Raw genomic sequence first — 18,842 nt, forward strand, 5'->3', positions numbered from 1 at the left:
CTGGTGCCGTCCTCCAAATGGCCTAGGAAATTTGGCCCCATGGCCTCTGAGCCAGTTCAATGTTATCTGCCACTATTCTCAGCTGGTTTCCCTGATGTCATTCTTTCTCTGAGGAAATGCCACAAAATATTCTCCCTCCCAAGCCTGAATATGTAGCAGGAGTAGTGTTCTCCTTCTCACCATGGCAGGGAACAACTTGTCAGAATCTCCAACTTTCATGAACACTTTAGTGTCATCCCTTCTCCCATCAAAGACAAACAACATCTACTTTTATCCCCTTATCAAACTCCTCTTCTAGGTTACTGACAAGTTTCTCCCTGAGCTCTACTTTGTTATGATCTAATAAATAGTGAACATCATCAGGTGTTATCAAAACCACCGTCAATCAGGCAGCTGTTGCTATCTCTGCAGTTTCTCTGAGACCAGTGTAGTTGCACAAGCCAGCCGCAGAGCTATGCTCGGGATATCTTTCCCTATTTCGAATCTTTTATGCCTGGAAGGTTTAGATCATTATTTTCTGGGTTAGGACGTGTCACCATTCTCCCGGTCAGCACTCGGATCAGCCATGGGGAAGTCATTAAACTCTGAATCAAATGACCTGAATCATCGGCCTTTACCTCACCCTGGGCCTCAAGCCTCTCTTTCCTCGGCAACCTTTCTTTCTCTCTCCCTCTTCTGTCTCTCAGAAGCCTCTGCCTCTGAACCGGAATATCTTTGGCTAGAAATCATGAGAGCTCCCTATACTGCTGGGGCCTCTCTCTTGTGCTTGACAAATGCCAGTTCGATCACAGGAATCTTCAAAGTTCACGCTTTGCAAATACAGGAGATGTGGGCCTCGGATTTACAGTCACGATCGCATCCAACCTGCACAGGTTCAACAAGTTCTCTGTAAAGTAATTATGTCAAATAACTGGTCCAGTTGCTTGGCAAAGCTGTCCTTAACTGCAAAGTTTTCCTCTCCCAAGAGATATCTCTTTGCTCTTTTCCCAACTGGCTAGCAGTCTCTCACCAATCTTCTCGGGATTTGTTATGACTGAGGTTTGAACTGAGCGTTAGCCAGAGTGTACTGTGCCAAGACAGCTTTGGTCATATCACTGGCAATGTCTTTGTTTGTGTAAGTTCTTTGGTTCTTTTCACTGATTTGTCTGATTAAAACACCGTATCTCAAAGCATCTCTCAATGTAGGCAACTCCGACTTCAGGAGCTCTCTCCCAGATCCAAGATAGTGACTGAGATGGCTGGATTTTTGGTTCCTCGTCCTGACACAAGCAGCCATCGCAAATATTATCAACTTATAAATGCATCAGAATCTGAAACAGAAAAAATATTGTTAGTTGGGTTGTTAAAGAATGAAGTCAGAAAGCAATGTTCACTATTTAATTGTAATGCACTATTGCAGCTGTACGTTAGATTTTCGATAAATTTCACGCTAAAATTTACCTAGCAAAAGGTTGCAAAATATTGAAACTGAAATTATTTTCTGTTTATATGCACTAAAATCTACCAAAAAAGTGATGGGCCATTAGTTTTAGCTGATCTTCCCTCCTATGACACACCCTAGTGACCCAACCTTCTCATCTGGTTACAAATCCTCTAAATTACAAAATTGTCCAGTTTGTTCATACCGTTACTCAAATTCATGTTGACTGCTTTGGTATGTTTAATGAGATTAGATTCTATACCTGGATCAAGCGCAAACTACAATGATTTACTTGCATATATATATATATATATATATATATATATATATATATATATATATATATATATATATATATATATATATATATATATATATATATATATATATATGTGTGTGTGTGTGTGTGTGTGTGTGTATATATGACAGACAAACAGAGCGACAGACTGATAGACTGACTAACGAAAGAACAAGAAAAAAAACTTAACTGGTGTATATATAAGTAATATATAAAGTTAATAGAGTGTATAAAGTTAAGTTCCTTTATTCCATTTGTTATTTTACTTATCGTAATATGAGTATTTTTTTGTCTTAATCATTGGAAGGTTAGAGTTGACTGACACTTCCACTCACCTTCACCACAAGACAAGTGACCTTCCGATGACAGAACCACATGAACCATCCCCAAGACCCCACCTACCCTCCCCTCAACCCTTCTTCGGCTACCTGCACTAGCCTCGACCATCTGTACTTTCTACAACTTTCCACCTACTCACATCAGCCGTTCACCCACACTTACTCGTATTCATTCCATAATACTCCACCTTACTCACGGCGCATCTAGGATTTTATTGTGACTAAAGCCAGATAATTTTATTCAGCTGAAACATCTGTCGTCTAAAGGGTTAAGACCTCTCCTCGTTTAACAGCACCATCTTCGCCAAGTCAATAGCGCACTCATCATAATCATCATCCTCATCATATCATCCCCGGCCGTACACTAAGATACTCCCACTACTTGCCGCCAAAAGCATCAGGCTCACTCCGACCTCCCTAACCTACCACTGGATGGCTCTCACTCCACACAGTTTCTTCCATTAACAGTATTATAAAAATGTGTACACTTTTATACACTAAACTTTTCATGCATTCTGCTTACGTCTATAGCCTTCCAGTGAGAAAATTCACTTTAATGTTCCAGAATATCATAAAGATATTCTTTATTATCTGCGTCTTATCAATTAGGCAGGCTCTACTTACATTGCAGGAACATCAACAGATAACAGCAACACAAAAAAAAATATATTTTTTTTCTTAACGCTCATTTGCACTGTATAATGCAGTTACCGTCAGAATGTTTTGCCAACATCTGTCACTCTCCACCAGAGCTCGTTATTATTAAGAAAATGTTGCTTTAGTGTACAACTTGGAGGAGAAAGAAGGCCACCCGAGAAATATCTGTAGAAAATTTCAATCAAACCAAACCAATAATTTCTATAAAGTCGAAAAAAATTTATAGTGGACGATCATACCAATAATCCGTCCAGATAGACTTTCGTTTAAAATTGTGCATTACCGCGTGAAATAATAGTCGCTTTTTGTATATGTGAGACGTGAATAAGGTCCTGTAGAATACCTGGAAGAGGTTAGGGAGTGTTTACAGTGAGGAAGAGTAACTCAATAGTAACAACCCTTACACCAAGACCGTCAATGGGCTGCTCGTCACATTCTCCAGCAGTTCAAGAACCCTGGGATGTTATGTAATCGTCCATGTTGTTGTGTCTTAACCGTCCGTTTAGTTATTATTCTTGTGAAAGCGATAAAAGGAAGAGGTAGACAGATTCTCTTTAGTTAGGAAGTTTCAGTACATAAGAACATAAGAATGGAGGAAACTGCAGCGGGCCTATTGACCCATACTGGGCAGTCCCGTTTATACCCAACCCCTATTGCTCATATAAGCATCCAACCTATGTTGGAAGCTATCCAGCGTATTCGAGTACATAAACTCAAAGTCTAATTTTCAACAGCTCATATCTGTAGAGAGTTCCATACTCCTCCTTGTGTCGTACGTAACCCTGTATCAGTGAAGGTGTTTCGAAAATATCGGGAAGTGACGTACAGAGGCTCACTATGTGGCCTTGTTTACTGTAGTGACGACACCTTCCCTGTTGCTGTGAAGTAACACACTGGTGGCTGGTCATGGTGGCTCCAAGCTTGCGTCTCAATGTTTTCGTAACTTCAGTGCTGTTTTATGATGCTTCTTGCATTAATTGACCAAAAAAATATCAGTAAATTTTTCTTTCAGTCACCAAGTGTCCCAAGGATAAAGTTGTACAAAAGTGCTAGAAATATTAAAGTAACAATTTTATCAAGCCGATAATGGTCCCTGAGAAGGCTGTATAGTTTCGGATTCTTATGTCAGGAAAGTTACTAGGACACATAAGGATACTATCATTATAAAATACTGTGTGAAAAATGACCTCATGTGTCAACGGTGGTCGTCCGTCCCTGGCCTGTCATTCTTACCTGTCCAGTTCACTCACATCAACAAGTTCATCTGCAGTTACTGATGATCATCAGGTTTTGTCTCGGGTACACACTGTACAGACGCCTGACTAATGATTCAAGTCTTATTGTACTTTTTAAAGTACTTCCTTGATTAATCAACTGCAGTATTATTCAGCTTAAAGGTATAATAAACATATAATGTATCCCATAAGACAGAGGCAACACACACACACACACACACACACACCCACTGTATACAGGCAAGCGTGATGGAGGACAGCTGTCAGCCTAGTACTTCCACTGTCGTTTATTTGAAAAGTGAAAGTCAACGGGTGGAGAGACGTGCGAGGCGCTGCAGCAGTAGTAGACGGTCCAGCCATAGTACTATGTGACCTCTGTCTTGGAGCTCAAGAATTCCCTCAGTAATTTCTCTGGCGCGTCCGGTGATCAGTGTCGGTGTGGCGGGTTTCCCCAGCCGGCGGCCACCCACCACCTCTCTTTGCCTCCCAGTTTCTTTAGTTTAACAAATTTATTGACAAAGTTTGGAGTACAGTTTGCCTATTCTGAGTAATTCAGTCAGGTCTTGACACACTGAGGGTGGTATCACTTCTCACTGCCACGCAGGACAGAGGTTCATACACAAAGAAATACATCATATTCATTTACAGTAAATATATATATATATATATATATAGGTCAGATTCATGTGAGTGATGTCACTGTTCACTGCCATGCAAGACAGTGGTTCATATACATTGGACGTCATATTCTAATTGAAGACTAATCAGTGTGGGCTAGCAAATTTGGGATAAACAGCAAGAATGTCCTCAAGCATCCCCGATTCAATGTAGTAATTACAAAGTTCATGATACAATAAGCCAGGTGGCCTGAAGTCTTTAACAGTATCACATTCAATAATATAGTGTTCAAGTGTATGCTTTAAAGGTTCATCACAAAGTTTACAGGCTGAGTGTTCCGGTATGGGTACAGCGTTACTAACTTGCCAGATGTGTCTGTATCCTAGCCTAATTCTGGCCACGACTACATCACATTGTCTGGTTCTGTCCTTATGCTGGTCATACCGGTACCTCTCGTCACAAAATTTGTCATATTTACTAATGCTACAACTGCCAGGTCTCTCTGCATTTCTCAGTTCTTCTAGATCAGAGTTTATGATTCTGACTTGAATGTTTTTAAGTACAGCATTGGACAGGCCACGGTCACGGTCAACATTTTATTTCTTACATGCCTCATTGGCCAGTCTATCATCAGGAAAATTACCCATGATAAACACAGTGTTTTGGTATACTTGATCTGTGAAGCATCACCGGAGATGAGTAAGAGTTGCTGCGCTTCTGAGCTGATACCTCTTCTTTACCCTTTTACCTGCACCATAACTGGTACTCATTCTGGCAAGAATCTATTTTCCGTGGTTTTCCTTTCGGCGTTATAGTCTGGAAGCAGAATTAATAAAGTGGCTTTAAAAAGTTTGTTCTACCCAAGAAATAAAAAGTGACCTCCACACCAATTTCATTGAGGATCTGCTGAATCATATTCAAGTAGAGGTCAACTTCGAAAACTGTGTGGGAGGTCACTACGGGTCACTAGGTGTTATTCGTCTTCAGACTCATAATTTTGATATGTTCTTATCTTCAAACACAAACAGGATAATTAAAGTAGGCGAATTATTATTTTTTAATTTCATAATTTCTTAGTGCTCAATAGAAAAATCTTAATTATTTTCGGTTTAAATGATTTTGCTACAGTACACACACGAATGCCACATATGTACAGTACAGTCAGAAACCATAATTTCTAGCCTACCCAGGTAGAGTGGGAAGTGGGGCCAGGAGTCCCTTCTGGACGGCGACTCACAGAGTGCAACGCATGCGCGAACGCACCAGTACTCGTCACCAGCCGTTCAGGTCACCTCCCACTACTTTGAATATAAGGTAACTTTTACTGCTCTTACAAACGTTAAATAAACTTAATTATATGTTATTTCTAATGGATCACCAACATGTGCACTAACCGCTGGAATATGTCTGAGGCCAACACAGAAGTAGCTGGTGGTGTCCCACGCTACATAATGTTGTCCTGGCCACAGTACAGAAGCAGGCCAAGTGTCATGCTTCATGTTAACAGACACAGTTCTCTGATACATTCAACACATCGCTGGGTTATCAGTACCACTCCTGCTGGGCGTGAAGATCATCACCTCATTTTCTGCCTCTCTAAAAATATTAAACTAAGAAAGGTCAGTATCACACCTCAAAGCAGTGATAATTGATGTTAATATTATTTATACCAGTATGTGAAGAATCTGGCAGTACGTTACTGAGGACTGAATACCTATAACCTTACATACTGTAAGTTACTGAGGACTGTATACCTATAGCCTTACATAACATAAGTTACATTAGTATATATCTGTCAACCAGCGAGGAAAACAAATATAATGAAATAGTTGTGGTTACTTGTGGTCGTAAATCCAAACTTGTGCACCAGCTGACTAACGTCTCAGGTTGACTCACTGTATCTCCTTCACTCGCAAAAACAAATACCAAAGTCTCGGTGTGTTGTGGAAGCCACTTTAAAATAAGTAATAAATATATCAAGATGTGACAGTAGATACTCTTAGGGTCACTAGCCAGTGTTGCCTCTCTGTCTTAAAGAGAAATAGAGGAAAAGTCTCAGCTTTACATGGGGGTCCAGCGGGACCTTCGCTAAATTAAAAGAACGGCTGGGTCAGTAAAATTTACCGATTATTATACTAGTTCGATGTTCAAGACGATTTCTGGCAACTGAAATATGAAAAGAATTTAAGATCTGTTTTTAGATTAACTTTTGGTGGAGTCTCTCACTCTCCCTCGAGCATCCTCCCTCTATCATAACTCCTCTCTCGCTGCCTCTAGGGTACATCCTTCTGTGACGAGCTCTTGTCAATGCCACATATCGTATAAGCAGGGGTTCGTGACTGGATGGTCAGAGAACCGGTTCTAAGTTTCAAGGTCTTGGGGGAGAGCGTTGGTCTGGACAATGTTATCGTGGGTAGGAGGTTAACGGTGAACGCCCATCCTACCCTTCCTGGTGTCAATGGGTGCCTGACTGCTCAAAAGGGTACAGAGAGACCTTAAGATTTAAAAAAAAACAAGGATTCATCCACTATGGGCCGGAGACGAGCCCAAATAAATGGAGGCTGCAGCCTTGACCAACACTGCAACATTCTATGGCAGTTTTAACATACTAAGCTAGTCAAATAATAATAATTATCAGTGCATGAATTTTACCTTATTTTGCACATCAAATTATTCCCGGGACTTTCTTTATAATTTTCTCGGGCAGCACAGGTCTTCACAGCACAGCAGATACAAAATATACAAGTCCATACTCCTGTGGTTGTACTCTGAGAATCTTGAGTTCTCTTGACCCGTACCGGAGAAAGTTAAACTCAGTATTTTTGTCATTACTGAAGCAGATGTTCTCTGGGGACAGGTCCTCAGGCGGGTCCTATGGCCAGGTGCTCCGCGTCTTCTAAGAAAGGATCCTGAACAGGTACTCTGGTCAGATACTTCATATGGGTGCACAAGACAGGTACTTCCACCTAGCAGTATAATCAAACACTAGCGGTAGCAGTTCTTGGAAAATGCCTTTGAGGCTGTGTTGACCAGATATTCTGGGATCGTAAGTTGGACAGGTAAACTAACGCACACTTCACCTCCCTGCAACTAACAGTAACTATGATTATATAAAACATTAGTCGTGTACAGGAACACTGCACGAATAAAACCTGCACAGTACAATGTTGAGAATATAAGAGTGATTATGAACTGATTATGCATTGCTATTGGCCGTACATTGAAATTACACCCCACACGTGCGATAAACATCCATCATCTAAGGTAAGGCACGTCTGGGCTGACTACTGCAATAAAAGATAATGTTCTTATTGCCACAATGCAGTAATAAATCTCGAAAATGTTTACCGGGACTGAAATTGTAGGTATAAGGCAGCTACTGAAGGGTTTCCAATGGTTACAGCAACTAAGAATGAGATGTTACCAACTTATAGCGGCTGAGGAGAGTTAATTGTTTTTATTTCACTAATTCTCAAAGACACATCATCTCTGCCTTGGACGCCATAAGGGAAGGATGACTGTTACCCCCTCTCCCTCACCACGCTTACGACACTCTGGGGTTACTCATTGTTCGATGAAATGATTAGATCGGGTTTTTACAAGAAGGATGATAATGCTTCATAGTGCTTGGAATTATTAGATAATTAGCGATGTTAACAGTATGGTGTTCATATTGTGCTATAGTGTGTGGTTTCTTGTGTTAACAGAGTGTAGGTGGTTAACTAAGATAACAGTGTGTGGTTATCACTTGTGGTTTTTGAAAGGTCATTAACACCACTAGTTTAAATAGTTGCGCCGGATTATTAACCTGTGTTTATGTTAGTGTAGGAGAGCGGGGTACTTTGTGCCAGTTAATTGCATTATGATGTTAAGCGGATGTTTGGTTAGTACTCGGGGAAATCCTTTGATAAGAACATAAGAAAATAAGGAGTCTGCAATAGGCCGGTTGGCAGCTTCTGTCGAGAGTTACTACCACTCTCTATCATTCATGAATCTATCTAGCCCCCTTTTAAAACTTTACAGCGTCCCAGCACTTACTACAAAGTTGCTGAGCTTGTTCCACTCGTCTACCACCCTATTTGTGAACCATTTCCTTCCTATCTCCCTCCTGAACCTAAATTTATCCAACTTAAATCCGTTGCTACGAGTCCTATCCTGCTCGGATATTATAAGAACTTTATCTATATCCCCTTTATTGATTCCTTTCACCCACTTAAATACTTCTATCATATCTCCCCGCACTCTTCGTAGTTCTAGGGAAGGCAAGTTTAGCTTCTTTAATCTATCTTGATATGGAAGGTTTCTAAGTCCCGGAATCATTTTCGTCATTCTTCGCCGCTCCGACTTCAGTGAATTGATAGCCATTCTATAATAAGGGCACCAGAACTGAACCTCATTATCGAGGTGCGGCCTGACTAGCGCAAGATATAGTTGCAATAAGACCTCTGCACTCTTGTTACTTACACTTCTAGATGCTTTCCACATTATGATGACAGAAAGACAGACAGAGATGCACACCTGGACGTGCAACTGTCTCATAAACAAAATTATATACATTCATTTATATATTGAACACCTGATGTATACAATACATGCACACTTACATAAGGACACACTTACTGTACACTAACTCATATATTAACACAACACACAGACACACGGCATGGACGCCAGATAGTACAACACCACTTATTATCCAGATCAGTCACCACGCTGTACCTCCACGTGCTCCTCCTTACCACCATAAGTCTGCTATGATTCTCCTATGATCGTCATGCATCTGTCATAAACGCATGATAATTTCACTATTGCACTGCCACTCCACACCACCACAAGTCCAGGTTCATTGCGTGTTCCTTCCTTAGATCCACCATGATAGCACCATAAACACGGGATTGATCCGTCATGACTCACCATAATAACACCATTATTCTATCAATCATCCACCAATTTTTTTTTTTATGGTGAAGCCACATAAAGATGGCTCCATTATTTTCCCCTTTGAGATGGAGCGGTCGAGATAATTTTATTACAGACTATAATCTCATCTACCAAAACACCACCATTCTAGATTATAGGTAGTACCAACCTTATCATTTCTACCGTATCACACCATGACTACCATTAAAACCTGTCACATTAGTTCCTCATTATTACATAAAACTATCAAAACCACCACCATATTAGATTAGAGGTGCCATATTATTATTAGAATGTATTAAAACACCCTTTCACAATAACCCGTTGAGTGTTCTTGAAACCTAGGATTTTTCATCAGCTTAGAGAAAATTTCCAGCACTGAGGAGGTTAAGTGGTAAACAAAATTCAACTTATCAATATCACTACCATGAAGACTATCACCACCATTACCAGATCATTACTCCCACTAAACCTATTCAACTCTTACCAAACTAAAAAAACTTACTGTACCATTAGTTTATCAAGGCTACAGCACAGCTTCAATCATATCTATTGTATCAAAAACACTATTATGGCTCCTGTGACCGGGTTGACATGAATGAAACTCGGTGATTTTTAAGTTCCTGACGTGCTGAGAATTTTCTATGGTATGTACAGTACGGGGGAGGGAAGTTGGCTTTATTCTCAGCACACACACACACACACACACACACACACACAGTCATATACAATTACATCACAAACAAACATGCATTGAAACACAAACATAAGCAAACACACTTACACGTTATTGTAGTAAATTATAATAATAACTTTGACGTTTCATTATAATTACTGTCTATAATTAGATGTAGTGGAATGAATGGTTACAGTCATTAGCAGATGGGTCCAAGGCGGTGCTCGCGACCCTGCTCTACACTGATGCTTCTTGGGGAGAAAATTACTAGCTTTCCTCTGTGTACGATCCAGCAAGGCCGGGGGAAACCGCGTGGGGTGCAGCTGACCGCCCTGCATAGTCGTAATTCCACCAACTGTACTTTCTTCCCTCTGTTTACCTAATCAGTTTTTCTTACCTGTACTTTTCTACCTGTACTATCATAAGATGGATTTAATAATTTTAAAACTTTCTTAAAAGGATTATGGTGATGTTAGGACGATTTATCTCATATAGGAAGATATACCATAGACTTCTCACATCGAGTTTCTGAGGATGTTATTGGTAAGGAGAATAATGCATAGAGCAATTACCTACAGCGACAATAACAACCACGATAACTACAACACCAACAACTTTATCAACAACACAAACAAAACAACAAGAACTTAAATGCTTACAAAGGCAAAATATTGATAAAAATAACAATAAAAGCTTTCACAAATACATCACTGACAACATTAATCAACACAGCAACATTTACAGCAACAATACACTTAAACCTAATCTTTAACAATAACTACAATGACTACAATACTAAAACAAATAACAATAATTACAATAACGCTCACAAAACAAAATAACAACTACAACAAAAAACACTAAAATCTAATATAAAAGAGATAAACGCTTAAAAACAATTACCAAAACAACAGCAATAAAAACATTAACAATTATTACAACAATAGCCAAACACAGACATTAATCTGAATTACACAAAAACACTAACAAGAAAAACAGCAACAAGTAAGAATTTTAACAACAAATACACGACATAAAACAATTAAACAAAAATAAATAGAAAAGCTGCAACAACAACGTATATTAATAACAACTACAACAACAATGACTACGAAACAAAATAACAAAAACCATAACAGGAATAAAATTAACACCAATTGCAATAACACAAAACACTAATAACACTTACAACAACACACCACAATACAAAAGACATTGTTAAACACCAAAAACAAAATCAATAACAATAAAATTTAATCATGGTTAGAAAAAAAACAACTGCCGTATAATATTAACCTTCACTTATGAGTTATGACCACTAACTATTTCCTGACCAGTCGTTTTCTGGCCACAAACAAGGTCGTACTAACAACCCAATTAACATAAATAGTATATAGGTTACCTGTAGCGTCTCTGGTGTAGAACATTAACAGGTATTGGTAATGTTAGTTGGTGATGACCTCTCGGTGTTGCCTGGCTCATCCTTCATCACCACACCTGACCACTCGTCAAGGTGATGTGGTGGGTGTTGTGGTCGCGGCGAAATCGTGAAGAATACAGAAGAGAGCAGTCAGCTGATATTTAAATGAGGTACTTCTCAGGACACGTCTGTTATAAACACGTCAAGTGACACAGATATCCCCGTTGTAGGATTTGATCTATTTGCTTATAAATGATCGACAAATTTCTAAAGACGGGGACATATAGAACTCGACGTGTGTGTGTGTGTGTGTGTGTGTTCAAAAGTGTTCATATTTTAGCTACATAAAAGCTTCGTCGTTGTTTATATAACACATTGATCCAAATTATCCCCGGAAATAATTATTTTCCAACAACTTTTAAATACTCTGGGAAGTCTTATTAGAGAGAAGGATATAATCAACCCATTAATGTCTCGTGGATGTGATGATTTAAATTGTATAGATTAAGTTAATTAGTATAGATACCAAATTGTATTCAGCTCTTCATATTCATCAAAACTATTATTTCAAAATCATGACAGCCATGGGCAGGTGTCAAAGGTTCGCTCCCTCCCAAACTGAAACAATATCGATTCCAAATAAAAGAAAAACAGCACAACTGCACCACATGACACTCAGGGTAAGTCAGTTCAGAGACTTGTTCCCGTGACTCATTTTCCCCACGGGGAGCGAACTTTTGTCCCCGACTGTACACTAATCTTTCTAATCTACATCAGATTTTAACGTGAACTTGACGTTGAGATACTCACGGTAATATCCACACACTGTTCTCATAATTTCAATGTTCTTAATACACTGCTGAAGCCTTCTAAGGCAAAGGGGTATACAATGAAATAAAAGTGTTAATACATTAATACACAAACTTGTCCAACTCTGAATAAGTCAAGTATACATGATAGATATCTTAGTTGTGTGTCATAAGAGTATGTGTCCCACAGGATGTGTGGCGCAGCTTGTGTCTTAGCGGCCGTGCTGGCGATAGTCACCGCCTCCCCTCAAGACTACAACAGCATCGGCGGCGGTGGTGTCGGCCAGGGAGGTTTCAACCAAGGGAGTTTCAGTCAGGGAGAATTTAACCAAGAGAGTTTCAACCAAGGGAGTTTTGACCAAAGGGGTCTTAGTTACGGAGAAGGATTGAACCAAGGATTTGATGTTGACCTTGGACAGAACCTGGGCCAAGGCCTCAACCTGGGCCAAGGCCAGGACTTCGGCTTCACTCATGTTAGTATCTTACATTTATCCGAAAGAATGAAATTAGAAATATAAAGTCAGTTTATGCTGTTATTTTTCATGTAATTATTAATAAAGTGAAGCTGTATGATTCAAATTCACTAAGAGAAACAAAGACCGTATTTACTTGACTATAAATATTCACAGGTTTCTTCATGGGCAACAATTTGACATCATCAATATATATATATATATATATATATATATATATATATATATATATATATATATATATATATATATATATATATATATATATATATATATATATATATATATATATATATATATATATATATGACACAACTGCATTCCAGGTCCAAGCCATCGACGCTGCAGGTGATCTCAATGTCCGGTACGGCGCTCCTGACGGTGGCTTTAACGGGGGAACTGGAGGAGGCGGCGGAGGCGGGGGTGTAGGGGGAGGTGGATGCCAGCCTAACGTGCAGGTGTCCATAGTGACAGCCACTCGCCTGGTGCCGACCACCCTCATCAGCACCAGGACCCGCGCCATCCCCACCACCGTGTTCCGGGAGATCACACAAACCAGAATCTACCCCACGACCATAGTGCAGAGAGACGTCATCACCTCCGTCGTGCCTCCTATCATCCAGACTCAGACACAGGTGGGATAGAAGGGCGAGAGGACTGAAGGATAGAGATAAGAACGAAGTAGTTCTTAGGGAGAGACACAGAGAATGGTGAACACTGGGAAAGATAGTGTAAGAAAGACTATTTGGATAAGATGGATGATGTAGAAGGGCAAGTAGGTTAACTGAGAGACGTTTTCATGTGTTGAGCTGGAGAGGTTAGACACGGGAAGGAGCTGATTCATAGGGAGAAGGAGACTGAAGGTGTCTGGTCAGGGAGTTCCTAAAGTCTGCGACGATGTAAATTAACTTCAGTTGCTGACCTCCATATCTTACTATCGTCACTGTACTTGGTTATTTCTCTTTTTACAGCTGTTGACTGAGACCAAGTACGTCACACGGGCGAGGATCATCACGGACACCCAGCACCTGACGCAAACACAGGTGCAACGGGTCACGGAGACGGCCTTCTCTAACAGGATCCAGGTCTCCACTACTACCAGGTTACAGGTCATCACCAGGACACAGCAGAATAACCAGGTAAGAGGGAAGGCTAGGGGCCGTGAAGACAGCCTAGTTCACAACCCATCCCCAGATGATACTACCTGTCAGTCGCCTCCGTCAGTCAGCTTGTTCATGTGCTTTTTCCGCGATCCACAGAGAAAACCACGAAGGCTAGTCTGTACCGTACATATTCGGTACCCCTAAGGGAAATCCCCAAGGCCAAGTTTAGCAAGAAGGTCATTCATCACAAAATTATTCATGTCATAATTTTCACCACATGGCACATTCCCATGAGCTTTGACAGCATAAGACACCTAACCATCACTCACATCCGCTTCATATCACAATATTTCTTTTTATTCATAGAAATTGCGTTTTTTCTTTGGTTAATCTTCATGCCATTGATTTCACACCACTGTTGTATTATTGACACTTACAGTACCTTAACATGTTCCTTCTGCTCCTAGACCTGTAACATGAAAAAACTCTTATGGTTCACACTTTTCTTTTATGATTTTAATTATTTTGATAAACAAAACTAACAAAAGAATGGATGTGGGTGAATCCTGTCGTACTCCTATGGCTGTTGACGATGAAGCCGTTCCAATAACATTGTTTATCACACGATACTTGGCTTCGCCTCAACACTTTAATAGAATATTTCTTAGAATCAAGTCGTATGTTTGAGAAAAATCTACAATGGTGCAGAAAAGGTAGCCTTCCGTCTGGCCGTATCAGTCAACAAAAATAGAGACACAAGATGTTTATTTAATACCTCACCTTTTCACACGAGCGCCGGTCTTCTCTCGTCCAGGAGTAAACTTTGTTTGGTTCCATTTTAATTACATGTCCCTATACTTAACTTGGTAATAAAGGGTTATCCAGAACTGGTGAAGTAGTAACCGTACCGAATACACCTAAAGAAGGTTCTAAATTACCAGGGGATTAAGTATATTCTAACAAAATAAAAGCCAATTTTCCACACACGCGAATCACGTCTTCAATAACGTTTCTCGTCTACCCAGTTTTATATCATTAGGTACACTCGCCAACAAAAGTCCTGTCTCCTCACTTACCTCTTCATGAATCCAAGTGAGCAAATAAACGAATCACTTACTGTTGCATGATGTTCATTTATAATGATCAATGATTCACATCCGTTGTCCCCATTATATTTTGATATTGAAATGGATTATCACTATGGTTTTCGTCTTCTCGTAGGCAGGATATTAACACACCTTCATCATTCATCAGCAGTAACGTTGGCCGATATTCATATTATTATCCTTCCCATCTCTTTTTGATGAGTCGTCACTTGTATCTGTGTGTTGGTGGGTGGTTCAGCGAAGTGATCCGTCCAGGAAGGGTGCAACACGCTATGTTAACTCCACCGCCAGAGTATCATGAAATTCTGAACAGAACTGTACATAAGACCGAGTCGGAGTTGGATGTTTCAGTCTGGATGTCGTCACGGTGTCCTTATCTGTAGGTCCTTCTCACCACCCAGAGTTGGCCATGTTCAGGTCCTTCTCACCACCCAGAGTTGGCCATGTTCAGGTCCTTCTCACCACCCAGAGTTGGCCATGTTCAGATCCTTCTCACCACCCGGAGTTGGCCATGTTCAGGTCCTTCTCACCCCAGAGTTGGCCATGTTCAGGTCCTTCTCACCACCAGGTTAGCCACCACCACCCAGAGGTCCTTCTCACCACCCAGAGTTGGCCATGTTCAGGTCCTTCTCACCACCCAGCGTTGGCCATGTTCAGGTCCTTCTCACCACCCAGCGTTGGCCATGTTCAGGTCCTTCTCACCACCCAGAGTTGGCCATGTTCAGGTCCTTCTCACCACCCAGCGTTGGCCATGTTCAGGTCTTTCTCACCACCCAGAGTTGGCCATGTTCAGGTCCTTCTCACCACCCAGCGTTGGCCATGTTCAGGTCCTTCTCACCACCCAGCGTTGGCCATGTTCAGGTCCTTCTCACCACCCAGGTCCATGTTCTCACCACCCAGCGTTGGCCATGTTCAGGTCCTTCTCACCACCCAGCGTTGGCCATGTTCAGGTCCTTCTCACCACCCAGCGTTGACCATGTTCAGGTCCTTCTCACCACAGTAGCATTTTTCTTATCATGATATAATTCCTTATTAAAGCATTTATGATTTTATTTTTATAAATTTGTTTATGTTAATTATTGCTATAAAAATAAACAGTTTGAAAAAAGGCTTGAACTGATATGACTTATGATTATGTGTATATGGTGGGCCATCTTTACCGCCATCGTGAAAAATATTCTTCTAAAAGTACTGAAATGTGAAAAATTTAATTCGGCACACTTTAAAACTTGTTTTGGTGTAAAAATCCTCTTCATAAGGGAAAGTACCCGATCTTATATGATTCCAAATGTCCTTCAGTAGTTTTGTGCAGTTTGGGAAATTTTGTCAAAAATGCACAATATTTCTCCTTAGCAGCTGGACTATTACCCGATTTTCACCTGGCTACCTTCAAAATGAACCGCCCCACCTGAGTTCAGAATAACTAAATGCATCATAAACTACAATTATAAGCTTGATGGAAACATATTTACAGTTAAAAATAAGTTTTAATGTTAATTTAGCTCTGGTTTAACTGTTGAAAAGTAACTACCTGAATAATCAGATGATATCAGTGATGCCATGTCTTCTATTGATAGTGTACTTTTGTCGGTAACTCCTTATATTCTACTTGGAACACTGTTTAGTCATTACCTTCGTTTTGTGTATTATTCAGTCACAATCTCCTCTGTTATCTGCTTCCCTTGATAAACTCTACCAAGTATGCTGTATAGGAACGAGGGAATAAGTCAGATGGAGCCCAGGAAAAGAAGGTTAATAAACGGAGAACAGTGAAGTTTGTTACTGTTGGGTAAACGTTTGCCGACACAATATTCTTTTATATCTTTGTATGTGTCCTCACTCTACTTCTCTTAATTGTGTTCACATTACTTGCGTCTATCGCCATATTTTCCTGCCTCATCCTGTTCTCCTGCTTCATCTTGTTCTCCTGCCTCATCTTGTTCTCCTGCCTCATCTTGTTCTCCTGCTTCTTCTCCTGCCTCATCTTGTTCTCCTGCTTCTTCTCCTGCCTCATCTTGTTCTCCTGCTTCTTCTTGATCTTGTTCTCCTGCCCTCATCTTGTTCTCTGCCTCATCATCTTGTTCTCCTGCCTCATCTTGTTCTCCTGCCTCATCTTGTTCTCCTGCTTCTTCTCCTGCCTCATCTTGTTCTCCTGCTTCTTCTCCTGCCTCATCTTGTTCTCCTGCTTCTTCTCCTGCCTCATCTTGTTCTCCTGCTTCATCTTGTTCTCCTGCCTCATCTTGTTCTCCTGCTTCTTCTCTCTGCTTCTTCTCCTGCCTCATCTTGTTCTCCTGCTTCATCTTGTTCTCCTGCCTCATCTTGTTCTCCTGCCTCATCTTGTTCTCCTGCTTCATCTTGTTCTCCTGCTCATCCTTGTTCTCTGCTTCATCTTGTTCTCCTGCCTCTTCTTGTTCTCTTGCTTCTTCTTGTTCTCCTGCCTCATCTTGTTCTCCTGCCTCATCCTGTTCTCCTGCTTCATCTTGTTCTCCTGCCTCATCTTGTTCTCCTGCCTCATCTTGTTCTCCTGCTTCATCTTGTTCTCCTGCCTCATCCTGTTCTCCTGCTTCATCTTGTTCTCCTGCCTCTTCTTGTTCTCTTGCTTCTTCTTGTTCTCCTGCCTCATCTTGTTCTCCTGCCTCATCTTGTTCTCCTGCCTCATCTTGTTCTCCTGCTTCTTCTTTTCTCCTGCCTCTTCTTGTTCTCCTGCTTCATCTTGTTCTCCTGCCTCATCCTGTTCTCCTGCTTCATCTTGTTCTCACCTCTTCTTGTTCTCTTGCTTCTTCTTGTTCTCCTGCCTCATCTTGTTCTCCTGCCTCATCTTGTTCTCCCTCATCTTGTTCTCTGCCTCATCTTGTTCTCCTGCCTCATCTTGTTCTCCTGCCTCATCTTGTTCTCCATCTTCATCTTGTTCTCCTGCCTCATCTTGTTCTCCTGCCTCATCTTGTTCTCCTGCTTCATCTTGTTCTCCTGTCTCATCTTGTTCTCCTGCTTCTTCTTGTTCTCCTGCCTCTTCTTGTTCTCCTGCTTCTTCTTGTTCTCCTGCCTCATCTTGTTCTCCTGCCTCATCTTGTTCTCCTGCCTCATCTTGTTCTCCTACCTAACTCTGTTCTCCTCTCTACAGATCCAGACACAGTTCCAGACGGTGTTCCAGACAAGAACTGTGAGGGATCAGGTAACTCGCACCATCCAGCAGCCGCGATACTTCACCCAGACACTCACCACTCACTACCCCGTCACAGAGACAAGGACGGAGCAGCAGTACGTCACCGTCACCCAGACCGTCACCGCCCCTAGCCATTGTGGTAGCGGTGGCGGTGGCGGTGTAGGTGGCGTCGGCGGTGGCGGTGGCAGTGGCGGTGGCGGTGGCGGGGTGTCCGGACTCCATGGGTACAGCTACAACTAATTCTCAATGCCACCTCCACTGTCCTCGAAATGTGTGGTTCTGTTTGACTCCTCGCCGTTCATGACTGATTTATTTATTGACATTAGTGCATCTTTAAGTCATCTTTGTAAATTTACATAAAAGCTGTTTGGTTATTCCGGTATTTCTCTGGGGTTTTTTCTTATTATTATGTTTGAACAATTTATATTATGCATTTGTAAAAAAGATAATACCATTGTGAACAGACCAATGATACATTTATCTAACAGAATCACATAAAGCAGTTCGGTATTTTTGTCAGGAAGATATTCAGATAAACGAAGTGTAGGAAATTAACTAAAAATTAGGGCGATAAAGAGAGTTTTATACCTCGGGGTTGGTGTTAGA

The 18,842-nt window shown here is 40.9% G+C and overlaps 1 protein-coding gene across 2 annotated transcripts in view; it reads left to right on the top strand.

Annotated features, from left to right (window-relative positions):
- Positions 1–18,563, top strand: part of LOC121879825 — a 33,748-nt gene extending 15,185 nt beyond the window's left edge. For both annotated transcript variants that reach the window (XM_042386622.1, XM_042386621.1), the window contains exons 2-5: positions 12,582–12,864; positions 13,191–13,499; positions 13,836–14,003; positions 18,195–18,563. In XM_042386622.1, coding sequence (XP_042242556.1) covers positions 12,583–12,864; positions 13,191–13,499; positions 13,836–14,003; positions 18,195–18,476 — 1,041 coding nt within the window. In that variant the 5' untranslated portion in view covers position 12,582 and the 3' untranslated portion in view covers positions 18,477–18,563. The remainder of the gene's footprint in view (positions 1–12,581; positions 12,865–13,190; positions 13,500–13,835; positions 14,004–18,194) is intronic.
- Positions 18,564–18,842: the final 279 nt, after the last annotated feature.

Source organism: Homarus americanus, unplaced genomic scaffold, assembly GCF_018991925.1.
Source record: "Homarus americanus isolate GMGI-L3 unplaced genomic scaffold, GMGI_Hamer_2.0 scaffold50400, whole genome shotgun sequence".
Classification (NCBI taxonomy): Eukaryota; Metazoa; Arthropoda; class Malacostraca; order Decapoda; family Nephropidae; genus Homarus; species Homarus americanus.